General features: G+C 43.1%; 1 protein-coding gene across 1 annotated transcript in view; it reads right to left on the bottom strand.

Moving 5' to 3' along the window:
• Positions 1-18,280, bottom strand: part of KALRN (kalirin, RhoGEF kinase) — a 408,565-nt gene that overhangs the window by 364,582 nt on the left and 25,703 nt on the right. The window contains exons 3-4 of the mRNA XM_012730450.1: positions 17,665-17,857; positions 13,403-13,915 (exon numbers count right to left, since the gene is read on the bottom strand). Coding sequence (XP_012585904.1) covers positions 13,403-13,915; positions 17,665-17,857 — 706 coding nt within the window. The remainder of the gene's footprint in view (positions 1-13,402; positions 13,916-17,664; positions 17,858-18,280) is intronic.

The raw sequence follows: 18,280 nt of genomic DNA on the forward strand, positions 1-18,280 counted from the left end.
CTTCTTTCTGGTCAAGTGATGTCTACAGACTCAATAGAAAAATCTCCCTGTTTCACCAGCATCTCAAATTATTGTGTCTTTTCTATGAAAACTATTACTATTACCTTTGCCCAACTTCCCAACCCTTCACTCCATTCTCAGAGCTCATCCTGTTCGTCCTTTCCTCAAATCACTCTGAAATATGTCTATGACCTTCATTGCCATTGACACCCACCCCTCACGCTAGATGATAATGGCTGTCACATCCTTAGTGGTCTGCCGGCCCCAGTTGTTCCTGCCAAGCTACCACATTGACTGTTTCACCATGTCATTTCCTTCATCAAAACCACTGCTAATATCTAAGTGTAAAATTCAAGATCCTTAGTCTGGCATCAGATTTCCACTCAGGCCCCCAAGTCTGATCCAAAACTGTTTACTGGTATTTTCACACCACTGTACTACATCAAGCATCTTTTCCGGCATATTCTACTCACTGGGGAACCAAAGGAATTGATAAAGTCAATACCACTTTTAACCCTGAACTGGGTATCTACAGGCTTCCATTTCATTGCAAAGGGGAGTCCAAGATAGCCCCAATGACACAGAACAGAACCATTTAGCACCCTACAGACTATGTGCTGGTTGAGAGTTCTCCATCTCCCCACCCCCTTCCCTCTTTTCTGTCCTCTTTTCTCCCTTAAAAGTTGGGGTCAAAGCATATATATATATATACATATATATATAGTGAGTGTGTGTGTGTATACACACAGACATGTCTATGTATATATACACACATGTATATACACATATATGTATGTGTGTATATATGCATGTTTGTGTGTGTATGTATTAGAGGAGCTAAAGATAAAACAAGAAAGGTGCTAGCACAATGCATGACACAGTAGATGCTGACTGCAGCTCATTCTTTTCGCATCCTCAGAGTTCAGGAAAAGCTGGGAGTCACAAAAAGCAGTGGCTTTCTGGTTAGAGAACACCAGGCTTTAAAACTTCATGCTAACATCACATACTGTCTTGAAATTTAACTCTGCCTAGAGAAACACACGCTCATGTTACACCGTAAAAGGCTGTTCTCCTTGCTCTTGCCCCCCTTCTGTGGAGTGATGTAATGAAGTCTCATCAAGTCCATTATTAATATAAATACTTTCAGGTTTTAAATAGGGATTGTTGTTGTTATTGTGGGTTTATTTTTTCCAGTTTATTTTCAGTCTTTTTGCCTGGGTAGACTGAGTTCCCTAAAGCACTGGCAATACACGGTGCCCCCCGTGGGGAAGGAATGGTCATCCAGGAGCCAGCAAGTCAAGCAGACAAGAAACAGGACCAACCACGCCAGGAGTCAGCGCAGGCAGCCCGTGCAGGCAGCCCCAGGATATTGACTCCAAGTGGCCAAATTCCTTCCCTCTGAACCACAAATGCTGATAAAATATTTTTAGGAATGAAGAGAGGGAATGTGCTTCACTTTCTTCCCAAAATGTAGAAATGGTCAAACCCATTTTAATCCAAGCTGAGAAAATAGTACCCAACTTTATCTGAGAGCTAAATTTAGGCATAAACTGAGATCTGGCCCTTGGCAAGTTAATTTAGATGAGCTAATGCTTGTTCCTGGCATACAGGATGCACTCAATAAATGGTAACTATTATTGTTACTGCAAAAAATGGTCTGCTGGATGTTCTCATTCAGTCCTCCCACGCATCCTAAAATCAGCTATGCCAATCACTTGCACATCTGGGGGAAAATTCCATCTGAGTTAAGGGGGAGGTGGCTCTCCCTGGGGTGCGGGGGTTGCCTCTGAGAGAAAGCAGCGGGATGGTGCTGGAAGAGGTCAGTGCTAGGTGGGTTTGATCTCGCCTTCATCCCTTTCCCCTCCCTTCCACAGCACTCTTAGTCGTGAACCAGTGAGGGGCCCCATAGTGAGGTGCTCCATTGGAACCAGGTTCAGACACATCCAGGAGGAGATGCTTGGTCACGCTTCCAGGGTCCAAAGCCCACCTGGCAGAGCACAAGCCACAGGAGCTCAGGAAGAGCTTATGGAACAAAGAGCCCAACCATTCTTCAAAACCCTCCATTGCTTGAACACTCTTATCCAGAGAACTGCAGTGAATTCCTGTGTTTCTGTAGGGCACTGTCCCTGGGAGTGGGGTAGAAATGCAATAGCATGGTAATGTTTTTAGTAACTTTCACTGCCATTTCTCTCTCCTATCTTAAAAGAAGTTAAAAGCTGAATCTGAATCATCCATTCTTCTGAAATGTTTTTGAGATTTCTTTCTGCCCTAGCCCTAAGGTCCTATGGTCACTACCCCAACATGAAAGCCTGCAGTTACCTTAGCTCTCTTTCCTCTCTGATGTGTAGTCTGTCACTGGTTCCATAAATGTTCCTGTAGAGTGTTTAGGGGTCAGCCCTTTCCTCCCCACTCCCACCCAAGATCTCATCTGTTCACACTCAGATTTGCATAAAAGGACTAGAACTGGTTTCCTGCCCCCAAATCTCTTGCCATCACGTGAAACTTGCTAAAACCCCATTTTTAAAGTGAAAACACTGGAGTAGCAGCCCTTGAAACCACTCAACAGTAGGTGGCATTCTTGTGCTAGTTCAGAATGCTCAGGAAAGTTGTTCCAGTAGGCAGCCTAGTGGTACACAACTGAGCTGTGGTCCACTCTATTTGGCAGTCTGTGCAAGAACACTCTGGGGGAACATAGAGTGATCTAACACACTGACCTGACCTCTGAGAATTTAAAATGTTATTGGGAGAATGAGGAGTTTGTATGTAAAACTACAATACAAGAAAGAATGGAACAAGTCACCTTGCAAGAAACAGTCATGGGCTACTGGGGGTGCAGAGGAGAACAAGACCACCTCCAGCTGGAGGAGCAGGAAGAGCAGTGTTTGAGCAGGACCTTCTCAAGGGAGACTGGAGGGATGTGGTTGACAACGGCTGGGCAGGCAAGACTGTGCCAAGCTCAGAAGAAAATGTCCTGGTGAGGAAGCTAAGTGCACAATCCCGTTTCACTCCCAATTCTAGACCCGATGGGTTCACACTTCCTCCAACGCCCAGGACAGGGATCAGCTCACCAGGAAACCTTCCAGGACAGGCCCAGTCAGTCTACCTGATCTGCAGGGAAGAAATCAAATATCCACTTTTATCCCTTTGTACCAAGAAAGGGCACCTTTTCTCTTACCACATCAGCGATTGTCCCCACAGTCAGGCCTTTATTATCCTAGAAAAGACTCAGTAAAGAAGAACTGGAGGTCAGCCAAAGACCAAGAGATGTGAAATGGGGGTGTGGTGGGAGACCCGTTCTGAGATTCCAATTGAGATTCATTCATTCATCCATCCATCCATTCATTCATTCATTCATTCATTCATGTTCCTTTGTGTGTTTTACCATGGGTTTCTTGACTCTTTCCAAGATAAGAAGAATATGAGGGTTTGGGTGTGCTGGAAATGACATCAGGGGGAGTCTGGAGCATGGAGAGGAGGCAGGAATACTCAATAACCTGGAGAGAGACTTTTCCTTAAGTACATTACTACTGATTTGGGGAACATCTCACTCAGGAGACCACAAATACGTTGACTCAACACTTTCATGCTAGAAAAGTCTCTCAATGAGTGCAAGTGAGGAAACATCATCACACACTTACCAAGTGTGTGTAAAAGAGAGAAGATAATTCTCTGGATGGGGCTGCTCAGAGCTGTCAGGTTGACTAACTTCAGTTACTCAAAGCAAAGGCACCTATCTGCACAATAACAGTTTGCTCACTTTTAGAAGTGGAAACTAAAGCTGCAAGCTCCTGCCAATCCTTTCTCACATTTGGAAAACTCAACAAAACCACATTACAGAGTCTAGCGACCCTATCAAAAGAAGTTGGGATAAATGAATGATGGAGTTCATTTGGAGCAGAAAAGACTGGTAACACCCATGAGGGCAGACTCCAAGTCTTGTAGGGCTGCCTTGTGGAAGAAAAGAGATCATCTCTGGACCAGCGGGCAGAGCTGGGACCACAGGGTGGAGACTGAAGAGGGCATATTATGGCCTGGTGGCAAGAGGAGTTTGTGACATCTGGCGCTGTCTAGTAATGAAACAGGCTGCCCAACAAAACTGCTCCTCCTCGACCACAGTAACGCTCAGCAGTCTGGAAGGATGCATCCCAGTTGAGGGAGGCTGGAATCTCTGATTCAAAGATTCTAGCATTCTAAGATGCTCCTGGCAGGGCCTGAACCACTCAGCAGAACCCAGCTTTTCTTGCGGTTTCCTGCTTATTCAGGGAGTGGCAGGACTAGATTTTTGACAGAATTAGCTCCTAGTAGCCAGCCTGGCGTGAACACTGCCCTCCTGTGCTCTTCCCATGGAGCCCGAGCATCATGGGAAGTCGACGTTCCCAGCCCAGCCTGCACTTGGCGATGCACTGCCTTTGTTCATGCTCTTCCCTTTTCCTGCACCCTCACTTCGACGGATGCTTCCCCATCTGTGTGGTTCCAGTGGCAGTGGTCAGAAGCTCAGTGCAATTACTTCAAATTACTTCATGCAGAAGCTATTTGTCTGCTGGTACTTTCTGCTCCAATGTGGTAAGGCCTGACTGTAGCTCATTTTCCCACTCTCTGGCCCCAGCACAAACCTGGCACTTATTTAACTGGCTAATCTTCAACAAAAGTGATTCTGAGATCGTGCCAGCATGCTGACATGCTTTCACTTCCCCTTCCCTGTGCTAGCAGCAGACCCTGTGTCTTATACCCAGTTCCAGTTCCTACTTTGGATCCCTTCCTAGTTTTTCCAACACCCCTACCTCACCTCCACGCTCTGCTGTACCATGCTGCCCACTGTCTGCTCTGTGCCACCTCCTGGGATCCCTTACTTAGAATTTCATGAATCCATACAACAATCCTAAATCGTGTACTTACACCTACATTTTACAGGTCAAGAAACTGCTCAGAGAAAGTCACAGACAGCCAATCAGCAAGCATTGGCCAAGCAAATGGCAAACCCAGGTCATTTCCGGATTTGCTCAATCTCTCAGCCTGTGCGCTTTCTGCCTTCCATGCGAGCCCTGAACCACACATGGTAATGTCACTCAGCTTCACCCAAGGAAGAAAGCAGGACTCCAATAGGAAGACCTTTCAGAACTTCAAAAGGAAGCAGCAAGCTCAGAGAGAATGGATGCATGACAGGGTTGGGGTAGTGTAGGTGGGCAGAGGTGCACATCCGGGGAGACAGGAGGAGCACTAAGGAGTAGATGGGGCGGGGGGAAGGGCGGGCTTGGGGGAGCGAGCGTGTTCTGCAAAGAGCCTTGAAAAGCTCCCTACTCTAAACAGACACTCTATTTTTTTCAGTTTATAAATTGTACCTGGTTGTCTTCTGGTCTTCAGAAAGGTCTTGAGATGTTTTCTTTGGAACACCTCCATACTCTCCTCCAGATACACTAAATCTCCCAGCTTCACACAACTTCTCTTTCCTATCAGAATCTGATTTTCCTAGCTCACCTAAATTGCTGGGGACAGAATCATCATCTCTACCAGGCTCTGGAAAGTACTGTTAACAAGGTGTCTGAGCTGTCAGTTCCAAGCGGTTGCATGAGGTCCACAGCTCTAAGTTCAGGCCACCTATGCACACTATTTGCTGCAGGTCTCAGTCCCTTCCAGCCCTAGTGAGAGACCTGGGAGGGCGCCAGCTGCCCCTGCCTGGGGCTCCTCCCAGTCCTTCCTCTGCTGCTCTCCACACCCACAGCCCTTATGAAGCCCTGATGACCTTGGCACCAGGAGCTGAAAATGCAGAAGAGGGAAGATAGGAGAGGGAAAAAGGCTATAAGGAGAAAAATAACTTTAGAAGAAAACATTCACTCTCATATGCAGCCTGCAGAACATTGTGACTTGGATTATTTTTGGAATCTAATGTTTCTAATGTTCAAGGGGAGGAAATGAGAAAGTAAGTACAGATTCCCAGGACCAGCAGGCTGGAAATAATACAGGACACTGTGTCCTGTGTTGGGGCGGGATACAGACACACTTCCTTGCCCTGAGTCCAGTCAACAGAGGGTGGACGGGGCTGTGTAGGTAGGGGGAGGGGAGCAGTGAGAGGGTACAGGAGCTTTTCTCCAAAAGAAAAAAAAGGGCAGGAAACTGCAAACTGCTCAAAAAAGACCTTGCCCTTCTGGCTGCTCCAAGGTCACAGCTCTTTGATGGCTCTGTCCCAATATGAAGGGCAGCAAGCAGCTTAGTCACAGACACTTAACTGGCAGCCACCCCGGAGGGCTGTCCAGGGCTCATCACTTCTCCATAGCAGTGGTGAAGGCACATGTGAGGTGAGCCTTGTCCTCTTGAGTCACCTGCTAGACTTCTCCTGAAGGGAAATACACCTCCCAAAGAGGGTGTGTGTGTGCGTGTGTGCGTGTGTGTGTGTGTGTGTGTGTGTGTGTGTTGTGAGGGAGGCCAACTTCCCACACAGCCTACCTGGCTCTTTTCCAGGCAAACCTCCCAATCTCACTAAGTCTCACCTTTCCCACCCATGACATGATGCTCATATTCATGCCCGCCTGGCCTGCCAACCACACACTAATAAATGGGAGACTGAAAGATGAAACACTAATTGGATGACTCTGGGTGGCTCTCTGTGCTGGGTCAAAGTTTTCTATGTGAAAGGAAGGGCTGGACCAGAAAATCTCTTAGATCATGAGCGTAAGAACACTTTGAAAACTGACATTCAAAACAATATTATGTATTGGAACTGCTACAAAGGCACTTCAGTTTGACAAATGTCTGTGGAGTCATGCTCGCTGCTAGCCAGGGACATGGTGGGGGGGGGGGGGGCGGGTTGGAGGTGTGGCAAAGAGAAGAGGCAGTGGCCAGCAGCGAGGAGAGATGGCACAGTTTCACCACCACTGGCCCTACTGGTTCTTGCTGCCCCAGGAGGATACTTTAGGGATGGCTATGGGCCCTCATGAGTGATCAGAACTGTTTATACCTTAGAAAAGAAGAGGAAACAGCAGTGAATACTGTTCCCAGTGACAAGGCATCCTGAGAATGTCCTGAATTGCTAATGTGGTTAGCAGGACATACAAACTGCAAAAACACTGTATGTAACCTTTAGCCCAGTATCCAGCCTCCTACCAAGAAGACCTTTACACAGCAGATCCTATATTTTGTCATGATGATTGACATGAAAGTAATATTATTTTGTTTGCATAGAACTTCACAAATACCAAAATGCACAGACATTTTTTTTTTTCTTGGATGGATTGTTTCTGGCCCCAAGTTTGCAGGGATGAATGAAATTCCTAGCCATGAATGAAACAGAAGGTGACAAGTGTCTCAGCTTTAGGCCACACCCCTCCTGGGCAGAATTACTTTCCTCTGTGACCATTTCAAGGAAAGTTACTGCTTTCCCAGACGCCTTTCTCTGTGGTGGCTTTCCCCACTCTGACCTATCAGATAAGGCTCTGATTTGACATAGGTACTCCTCTCTTGTGTCTTAATCAAGAAGCCCACAAAATATGCTGAACTAATCTCAAACTTCTCTCAATTATTGATTTTGTCCCATTAGAGATCACTGAAAATTATCTAGAGGAAGCTCATTTGGAATATAGCATCATTGACCCACTGCATGGCTTTATTGGGCCACTAAAGAATAAATCGTGACTTAAAACTATGCAGAGACAGAACAGCTGTTGTCCTTAGAAAGCAACTAGGCTTGGCCAGGCAGCATTCTGGGTACCTCCATATCACTCCAATCAATTCTTATAACTGCTCTACACAACAACTTTTTTGGTTTTTTTTCTTTTTTAAGCAGGAAAAGAACTCAACAGATTGTTTCTACTTGCTGCAAAAAGTTCATTTTCCATTCTTACCTAAGGTGACAACCCTAAAGAGTAAATAGCTACTGTAGATATGTAGGGGTGAATTAATACCAAGAAAACCAAAAACTATTCTAGAACTGTTACACTTAAAGGGGGTTAAATATTGCTTAGAGCAACAAGTCTCAAAGGCAGAAATTCTGACAGATGCACAAACAAGTCTACTCCCCACTACCAGCCACTGTCATTACTACCAAGACCCAGACATGCTCCACCACCATACTTCTCCTGTTGAAAGACATCTCATGAAGGGAGGTATTGTATGTGGGAGATGTGTAATATGGAAGTAGAATAAAAGCTGAAAAACATTGAGCTGCTTTAAATTCTTCATCTTTGTTTTGCTGGCAACAAAATTTGGTCTTCAGAGTCTTACAAGTGGTAAGCAGCACCCCTTGACAAATTCAAAGTCCCACTCACCACAACTTCATTTCAGCACAGACACAGCACCCAAGGATGTGAATAGAGTTTCACATGCAAAAATGAATATGCAGGAAGGCATCTAAAATTAGCTTCTCTACTGGGAGCAGGCAGACCCAAGATGGCATCAGAGTTTCCTTGCTTTGCTCCCCAAAAGATCATGTATATCAACTAATGGCATACTGCAGCCAGCAAATCCTGTGGCTTTGGGAGAAACTGGAAAACCTCTTGGACATCAGAGAACAGGCAGACTGTGCAGAAATGACATGGAAGAGATGTATGCTTCCCTGAACAAGATACGGATGATCAGAGGAACCTAGAGGCTGTGCCCTGGTAGAAGGTTGCAGTACAAACTGCAATGCTGCACTGGCCAACCACTCAGCTACCAGTCCTGGGAAAGGGAGAGCTGAAGAGCGTGGAGGCACATGCCCTTGACTGAGGGACGCACATGCAGCAGAGCTGGGGTGCTCACAGAGGGTCCAGGGGTCTCGGTTGAAATGAGTAAGAACGGTGTACTGGGCTGCAGTTTCCCTCCTTCTAACCTTTCCATATGGTTCTGCCCTTTTGAAGCTCACTGGAAGCACCTGGTAACATCAGTCTTGGCTCTGAAACCCCAAAAAGGAGCAATTTGTGATGCTACAAACAGGAGTCTGGTCATCATCCCCAAATCCTCCCAGCATTCACACTAGCAACTTGTCATTCCAGCTCACTCTCCAGGCCCTTGACTTGAAAGATGCAGGGTCAGACCTCAGTCTTAAGGAAGCCTGGAGACTCCAAACATTGAAAATCATGTAAGAACTGCAATGGTACCTTCTGGAAAGATAGAAGTAGTTCATCGCTGAGTTGTTACTACAAATGAAAAATAGGGAAATCTAAAAAATGTGTATAGACAAAAAAATATAAAAAGGCAACTTAAGACACTAAGATAATATATAATCATAGGGAGTGAACAATTGTCCAGATTCCAACCACAAAGATTTGGAAAATTTTATCTTCCTATCCGAGAGTTCAAAATTGCCATGATAAAACTTTCAAAGGAAATAAACAAACTCAAGCCAGTGGTACAAGAGAACTCTGAAAATATAATCAAAGAGATAAAACAAAATTCAAAGAAACAAATGAGTGTAATGAGAAATAAAATTAATGAATTGAAAGCAGAAATGTTTAAATAATGGAGTTGCAGGATATGAAAACATCAACAATGGAGACTTAAGGAAAAAAATGTGAAGAAAGCTATGAAAGCAGAATAGACTACAGGGAGGATCAAATCAGTGACTTTCAAAATAATAGTGCACACTTTCAAAATAATAGTGCACACAAGGTCCAGATGGAAAAGGAAGGGAAATCTGAACAACAAAAATATGAAACACTTCAAGAACTATCTGACTCTATTAGGAAAGGCAACATAAGGATAATGGGTATTCCAGAAGGAGAAGAGAGAGATGGGAACAGAGAACTTATTTAAGGAAATAACAGGGGAAAACTTGCCAAATCTGGGGAACTAAATACCCAAAGCCTTGAAGCTAAAAGAACACCTGGTTATCTAAATATATTGATACATATTGATTCATGACACATAGTCATGAAACTACCAAGCGTTTGGAACTAAGAAAGAATACTGAAAGCATCTAGAGACAAAAAGCAGGCAACTTATAAAGATACTCCCAGTAGGTTCACATTTCACATCTGATTTTCTGAGGAAACCCTATGGGCAGGAAAAGAAAGGGATGATGTATCCAAAATACTTAAAGATAAAAATTACTAGTTAAGAATACTATATTTTGCAAGTCTCTTCTTTAGATACAAGAGAGACTAAAAGTTTCCCACAAACAGAAATTTAAGGTCTTACTTCATCAACACTGGATATCATTACAAGAAACACTAATAATAGCTCTCCTATCTAAACCACAGAGAAGCAAATTCACAAAAAACAGAACAATAAAACAGATATAACCACAAAATTAAATATACAATGGCAGCAACAAAGTCTCATATGTCAATAATCATCCTAAATACAAGTGGACGGAAATCACCAATCAAGAGACACACAGTGGCTGCCTGGATCAGGAAACAATCCTTTATACCGCCTCTAGGAGTCCCATTTGACCTCCAAATATAAATGTAGGCTCAAATTAAATGACTGGAAACAATTCCTACAAGCAAATGGGACCCCCCAAAAGGGCAGGATGTTCATACTTCTATCCAATAAAATAGATTTGCATCTAAAAAAACATAGTAAGAGACAGAGATGGGCCTTATAAAATGGCTAAGAGATCAACATGTCAGGAAGACATAACACCCGTCAATAGATATGAGCCAAATGAAGGAGTATCAAAATATATAAGCTATCAAATGTGAAAGCAAGACACTGGCAGCAACACAACAGTAACAGGGAACTTCAACACCCTAATTTTGAACAGATTATAAGTTAGACCACAAGGCCTTAATAGGCATTTATAGGGCACTGTACCCCCCAAATCTGTACACACATTCTTTTCACATGCAGAAGGTACATTCACAAGGATATAACATATTAGGTCATGAAACAAAGCATTAGGTTCATGAAAACTGAAATCCTAACAAGTATCTTCTCTCATCACAATTCTATCAATCTAGAAATCAACCACAAAAAAGAAAGCAGGAAAAACCTCAAATATCTGAAGACTTTGGCTGGTTATTGGGTTCATGAGAAATCAAATAATAAAATTTTAAAATAGCTGGAGATAATAAAAAATGAAGACAGACTCTACCAGAACCAAAGGGATACAACAAAAGAGAAACTAAGAAGGAAGTATATCACAAAATGGTTTTATATTAAGAAACAAGAAGAGTTCAATAATCTAACCTTATACCTTAAGGGACTAGAAAAAGAAGAACACAAAGCAAGTAGACAGAGGAAATAATAAAATTAAGAGAAGATAAATAGAATAGAAACAAAAAAAGACCGTTAGAAGATCAATTAAACAAAAATATTATTCTTTGGAAAAAATAAAACAAAATAGACAATCCAGTAACAAGGCTTTCTAACACTAAGCGTCTAAAAAAGATTATAATTACTAATAAAAAAAGGGAGAAAACTTTAATCAATAGAATCAGAAATGAAAGAGAAGTTATAACAGACACCTCAAAAATACAGATCATGAGATTATGTATGCAATTAAGTTGAATAACCTAGGAGAAATGGACAATTTCTTAGAAATATATCCCTCTGACATTGAATCAGGAAGAAATAGAAAAACTGAGCAATTCAATTACAAGCAAGGATATTGAAACAGTAATTAAAGTTCTTGCAAAAAAAAAAAAAAAGTCCAAAACTGTATGGTTTCACTAGTGAGTTGTACCAACTTTCAAAGATGAACTAATCCCTATCCTTGTCAAACTTTCTAAAAAATTAAGAAAGGGGGGACATTTCCAAACACATTTTATGAGGACAACATTATGCTGATAACAAAGAGAGAGAAAAAAATCACTAAAAAGGGAAAATTACAGACCACTACCCCTAATGAACAGAAGCAATGATCCTCAACAAAATCTTAGCAAACTGAATTCAACATTTCATTTAAAGGCTCAAATGTCATAATGAAAAGGGATTTGTTCTAGGATGGTTCAAAATCTGAAAAATCAATAATATTTACCACATCAACTAAAGGAAATATTTTAAAAAATCATATAAACAGACACTGAAAAAGCACTTGATAAAGTGTGATATACATTACTGAAAATATCCTCCAAAAAATGGGAACATATAGGATGTGCCTCAACATAAAAAAGGTCATACATACCTACAGTTAACATTCAGTAATGAAAAACTGAAAGATGTTTCTCTAAGATCAGGTACAAGATAAAGTCCTCTTTCACTACTAGTATTCAACATAATATGTGATGTCCAAACTAGAGCAATTAAGCAAGAGAAAGATATAAAAGGAATCTAAGTCAGGAAAGAAGAATTTTAACTATCACTATTTGAAGATGACATGATGATATACATAGAAAACCCAAAGATTTGAACACATGAAACTATTAAAAATAATAAATCAGTACAGCAAAGTGACAATTTAAAAACCAACTTACAAATATCAGTTCTGACCCTAAACAACAAGCAATCTGCATCACTTGAGTCACCTCTAAATACCTAGTTCTCCTACAAATTGTTCATTGAGGTTTTCTAGACATTTGGGTTGCAATATCCCCTCTTGTCTGAAAACTTCCCAAGCACTGATATTGTACCTAGGACAGTGGGGAACAAAAGGCAAACAAAAATAATAATGAATGGGAGTTTGTGAAGTCTACCTTACTTCAAGCAAGTAAGACAGATTACTGCTCCAGGACAGAAATTCTGGCCTACGTATCTGTATCTAAATGTCTTGCTTTGGACACAAGACAGGCTATTTAGTAGACATTTATTGAAGTAATAGGTGGCCTGCTTTATGACTTACTGTGAAGTAGAACTCCACTTCCCTGAAAATTGAGTTGGGAGAGAGAATGGCACTCTCCTCATCACCAAGATAAGGAACACAGGGATCAGAGGAAGGTAGTGAGAGGTGGCATCACTCCCCATGGTCAGCTGGTAAGTGGGGATCACCACTCATTAGTCAAGCCCTGGTCAAACAAGCTGCCACCCCAATGGGTCAGAGGGGAGACTTTGCACCCACCCCTTTTACAAAAATAGAAGCTGAGAGATCAGAGACTCCTTTGATTGCCAAGAGCTTCCCAGATGTGGAATTAGAGGTCTCCAACAAGCCTCCCACAAAGAAGCCTAGGACATGGCTCACCCAGTAACTATTTCCTCACAACCTTGTTTAGATGTAGCTTTGCACACACAACCCTCAACCCAACCTTTCTTTGTTCCCTCTCAAACATGCCAAATAAATCAAGGGCTGAGGCTCTTAGTTCTGCACAGCTATTTTAAATTAATCTTGAAGCATCTTAAAAGGACTATTTCTCCCCCACCCCACACCCAGCACATTTTCTGTGGCAGCTGGATCAAGCCTGAGCAGCATTTTCACCACTGACTCAGTATCAAAATATCCCTGGGCTTCCCTCTCCCCATCATCCTTTCATCCCTGTTTGGTTTTGAGATCTTCCCCCTTCCTCCATCCCTTGACACACACAGACACACACACACAAACCCACCCTCCTCCTACCTTCTCTGCATCCTGCTCAAAGAGTCGCAGCTGGAAGCACTGGTCCAGCTTGAGCTTGCGCACGTGCCACATCTGGTGCAGGTGCTGCCGGGTAGAGTGCAGCTTGTCCAGCAGGCTGGTGATCTTGGGCACCAGGCTCTGGAAGTCAGCGCTGCCCGGGATGCAGTTGCGCCCTGAGAAGCCATCGCTGCAGCGGATGCACTGCAGAAGCCGCTGCCCCTCGCGGTCCAGCTCCTCCACAGGAGCCTTCAGCACCTTCTTCTTGAGCTGCGTGTGCTCATCGATGAGCCGCCGAGAGCCCTCTACATCCACAGGGAACTCCTTCCTGGCAAGCATCTCCTGCAGGTCCTCCAGGCGAGAAAGCAGGTGCACCGCGCTATTGAAGAACTCCTCCAGGGAGAGCCGAAGTTCGATCCACTCCTCGTGGTTGTAGTCCAGGGAGCCATCGAACTCCTCTGTCAGCTGCGAGGGGTCCACCAACTTCGTGAGGCCCTCCACAGACACCATGCTCGTCTGGGAGGGGCAGAAACAGAGAGTAAGACTCGGTGAAGGGGGGAAGGTAGGGAGGTGTACATCAGGGCATAGAAGGCACAAAGAGAAAAGTCAAGGGGAAAGGTCAAAGTAAGTCCACACAATAAGGACATGATATGGCTGGAAAGGGTGAATGAGAGGGCAGAGGCCTACTAGTCAAAAGCCACCAACCAGGCAGGTTGGGAGTTTTGACAGCCTGGCTGACTGGTTCAAAAAGCTTCTCCACATGCCTACCATTTGCCATTCAAGGATAGACTGTCTTTATGTCTCTGCTCCCTCACCTTTCTCCTCCCCTTTCTCAAGTCAACTACACATAGGGCTTCAGTTGATGAAAGAGTGGAAAAACTAACAGATCAAGTGCCTGGGGCTCTAGGTCAGGCCCATCCCTGATGGTACAGAGGTGAGAGTCTCCGACTATGAAGTTATCAGCAGCTGCTGCAACATGAGTTTGAACCCTAGCAAGGGAGCTGTTCCCTTCAGCAGTGTATTTCAGTGGAGCCACCTATTCTGCTCCCTAATATGTCTCTGGTGAATCCTGTCACCCCCACACCTCTAGCCTTCACCCCAGTTCTTGTGTGCATAAATTTTAAAAAAGCTTTAAAAATAAAATAAAACAAGCCCATGACCCAATATATCATCATATGGGATTAAGGTCAGTAATAGAGCTACCGGGATCTGAGCAGATCTTCTTGCCTCAGCTCCATTCTCAGTGTTGCAGTGAACAGAATCAGGGCAGAGGACAGGAAGTCTGTGCCCTCGGTTTTCTTGGTGAGCCTCCACAAGTTCTTGGAGAGCAGAGTAGAGAATGTCTCCAGCAAGCCAAGCTACACATGCTGACACAGGCAACTACCCACATTTAACAAGAAACAGCTGCCCTTAGGACACCCCACCTCTCTCTCCTGGGGAAGAGCAATCATAAAAAATTTTGGTCTGAAAAGTAGATGACTGGATTAAAAAGATGTGGTACATATACAAAATGGAATATTATTCAGCAACCAAAAAATAAACAAAAATAAACACATGCCTTTCGCAGCAACATGGATGGAGCTGGAAAAGCTTAGTGAAATAAACCAGAAAGAAAAGGAAAAATACCAGATGGTTTCACTCATAGCAAGAATATAAAGGACCAGCTGAGAAAATAATAATAGTAATGAATGAGCTATATATACCAGAGACATTTTACGGGGGTGGAATGGGATCAAAAAACATTGGGGGGAGGGAAATGCACTGGACTATGGTGATGACACATGGGTGATTTGGTGATGGGAAGCCCATGGGGATTACAACTGAGATGGAAAACGGCACAAAATGATGTAAAAATAAACTATTATATTATTTTTAAAAAATTATTTTGGTTTAGGGCCTGCCCTATACTCTCTCACTTTGTGAAACAGTCTCACTGGGACAAACTATTTGAGTTTTTAGAGACCTAGTCTCTTCCTCTGTGTAAAGGAGAGAATGCTTTTCTCTGAGGACTAACCTGAGCTTACATCAGTGTGTGGGGGGCACCATGGACCCCCAACATGGAAGGCATATTCAGAACTCGCTGGTGCCCACTGTGATGATCTGAAGGCTACAAAACTACTGGAGCCCTTAAAAAAAAGTTCTTTCCAAGTCTTCTGTTTTCTATGCATTTCTTCTTCTTTTCCCCTCCATATTCTTTCTAAGACTCAAAAAGGTGCTGCCTATGCCTGGAATGGTGGTTCTCAGATGCAACTGCTCATTAGAATCCCTTGGGCTCTGTACAAAAACACTGATGCTAACACCCACCCCCTGGACATATATTTAGTTCACCTGAACTGGAGTGTGGACAGGGGTAGGTTGACATGCTCCTGCAGGTGATTTGAATGTACATCCAGTAACATAAATCTCTGCCTAGATACCTGCTATTCAATTTGTGGTTCTCAAACCCCAGCATTAGCATCACCTAGGGGTTTGCATTATAAATGCAGAATCTTGGGCCTTACTCCAGACCTACTGAGTCAGAACCTTAATTTAACAAGCTCTTCAATGGGCTCTGTGCATCAATTTTGAGCAGGCCTGTTATCAAGTATTTCTCCTTTCAATAGGCTCAAAGTCTACTGCTTCCAGGAAGCCTCCATGATAACCTTCACCAATTATTCATGCATTATCTGCTACTGAACGCAACTGAATTCTCATCTCTATCATCTACTGAACGCAACTGAATTCTCATCTCTATCATCTACTGAACACAACTGAATTCTCATCTCTATCACCTATTGCATGAGTTGCCACTAGGTAAGTCACTTGCCTTTATAAATATAAAGTCACTGCTTTATAAATATTTTTTCTGAGTGAGAGGGTCTCAGTTGTCTTTCTTGTACTTGGTTAAGAGGCAAAGACAAACTTGCTCTACTTGGGGGTGAAGTGGGGTGCAAGGAGATAGGAAGTGCTAGACAGCTACACTGAAGCAAAAGTTCCAGACTTGTTTTAGTCTCTTCAGATTTCTACACCTAAACTTATAGGCTTGTTGTCACCACTTCTGTATAAACAAACCAAAAATACAAAAAGCATTTCCCTGCAGAACTTCTATCACTGAGATGGGATGCTGGGAGAGTATGAGAGTTAACTGTTTATACACCAAGACCAATGTCTTATGTTATTTACATGAGTGCAAACTGCTTCAGTCAGGGTGTTGTGATCAAATCACAGCCTACAGCGTTCAACCTCCTCAACACACACACACACACACAGGTGTTCCCAGCCCCTGGGAGACAAGTCAGGAGCAGGAACTGACTGCAAGATTAAGAGCAGTTCCATTTTCCAAGGTACACACACACCAAGCTTCACCCTCGTACACATTAGGACTAGAATTCCAAGAAAGGGAATTTAGTTAGGACAAAGATTCCTAAATCATTGACTTAATCTGCTATGTCATCATTAAACATTCTCAGGAGAGACATGTGCCCTCTGGAAAATTCTAGTTGAAAAAGTACTTGTTTCCCCTGAATATAAAAGCAATTCTCAAAAGAAGATAGGAAAATATGAAGAAAATAATTCACCCATAATCCAGCCCCACCCATCCCCATGGCCAGAGAATTTCATTCTCTTTCAGTCTTCTCTATATCTACATGTACAAGACAAATTTCAGATTATATTGTCTATAGTGTTTTATCATTCAGCTTTTTTTAAACAATGTATCTCGTGAGCATTTTTGTGACATTTCTTCCCTAATATGATTTTTAATGACTTTATAGTATCTGTGTATTAATGTTACCAAACTTAAGCTAATAAACATTTAGGCTCCAACCTCTGTGTGTGTGTGTGTGTGTGTGTGTGTATCTGGTGTGTATAAATATGTGTTTTCTTGCCAAAATACTATAATGAACAACCTGGGATACATTTTGTTCATAATTATAATTAGCTTTTCACCTTTTTGTTTTAAGTTTTACATTGAAGTATTTCCCTAGAAGAATTACCAGAAAAATGGATACAAATTATCTGACACAAATTACAGTGTTGCCAGTAACACTGCCCCAATTTACACACTCAGCAGAGTAAATAGGAATGCCTAATGAAACCTTGCATTTAGGACAATCCCTCAATTCTTTCATTCCTCCCCAGACTCTAAGAAAGGCCCCAAGGGCCTACTCATTCTGCAGTATCAGTCCGTTATGTTGGGCATCATAGGGTAAATGGAGACATGGAAGTGAGAAATGAGTAAGTGGCAGAAGGGAAAGAGAGGGGAGGCTCTGAGGGGCCTGGCTCACCTCAAAGATGAATTTAGAGCTGCCAAAGTTGGTCTTCTGCTTCTGCCAGAAGTTGTCGGGTTTGATGATGAGGGCCACATGGATCTCAGCTGGAAAGGCTTCCTGCAGTGTCTTAAGGAGCGGCTTAATGAGGTCCCACTTGGAGCCCCGCATGTCGATGATGACGGTGAAGCCACGTTTGCACACGTCCTCACTGTGGGGAGGTCAGAGGTCAGGCATGGTCACTCTGGGGAGCTGAGACTTTGGCACACACAGTTGGAAGGCACCCAGAAACCTGCATTCCTTTTCATTTGGGCCACCCTTCCAACTTCACACCAGGTCTCCTGGCTACCTTCCCATTCAACTCAAAATGTACTATTTCAGTAAGCCTCTGGTAGATTAGCCCCATCTGAGTAAGGGCACTCTGCCTTCTCCCAGCTCTTAAAAATAACTCAGCCTCCCCTCCAGTTAACCGCACCTGTTTGGAAGTTTACTGTTTGAGTATTTACACTTGTGTTTGATTTTCTTTTCATTTTTGTCTGCTTCCCTTATTCCTAAAATAAATGGTTTCCCCCCTTTTGAATACCAGTTCCCTAAAGGACAGGGACCCTGCTACCCTAAATTCTGGGGTGGCTGT

The sequence above is a fragment of the Condylura cristata genome, unplaced genomic scaffold, assembly GCF_000260355.1.
Source record: "Condylura cristata isolate star-nosed mole 26May11 unplaced genomic scaffold, ConCri1.0 scaffold00003, whole genome shotgun sequence".
NCBI lineage: Eukaryota > Metazoa > Chordata > Mammalia > Eulipotyphla > Talpidae > Condylura > Condylura cristata.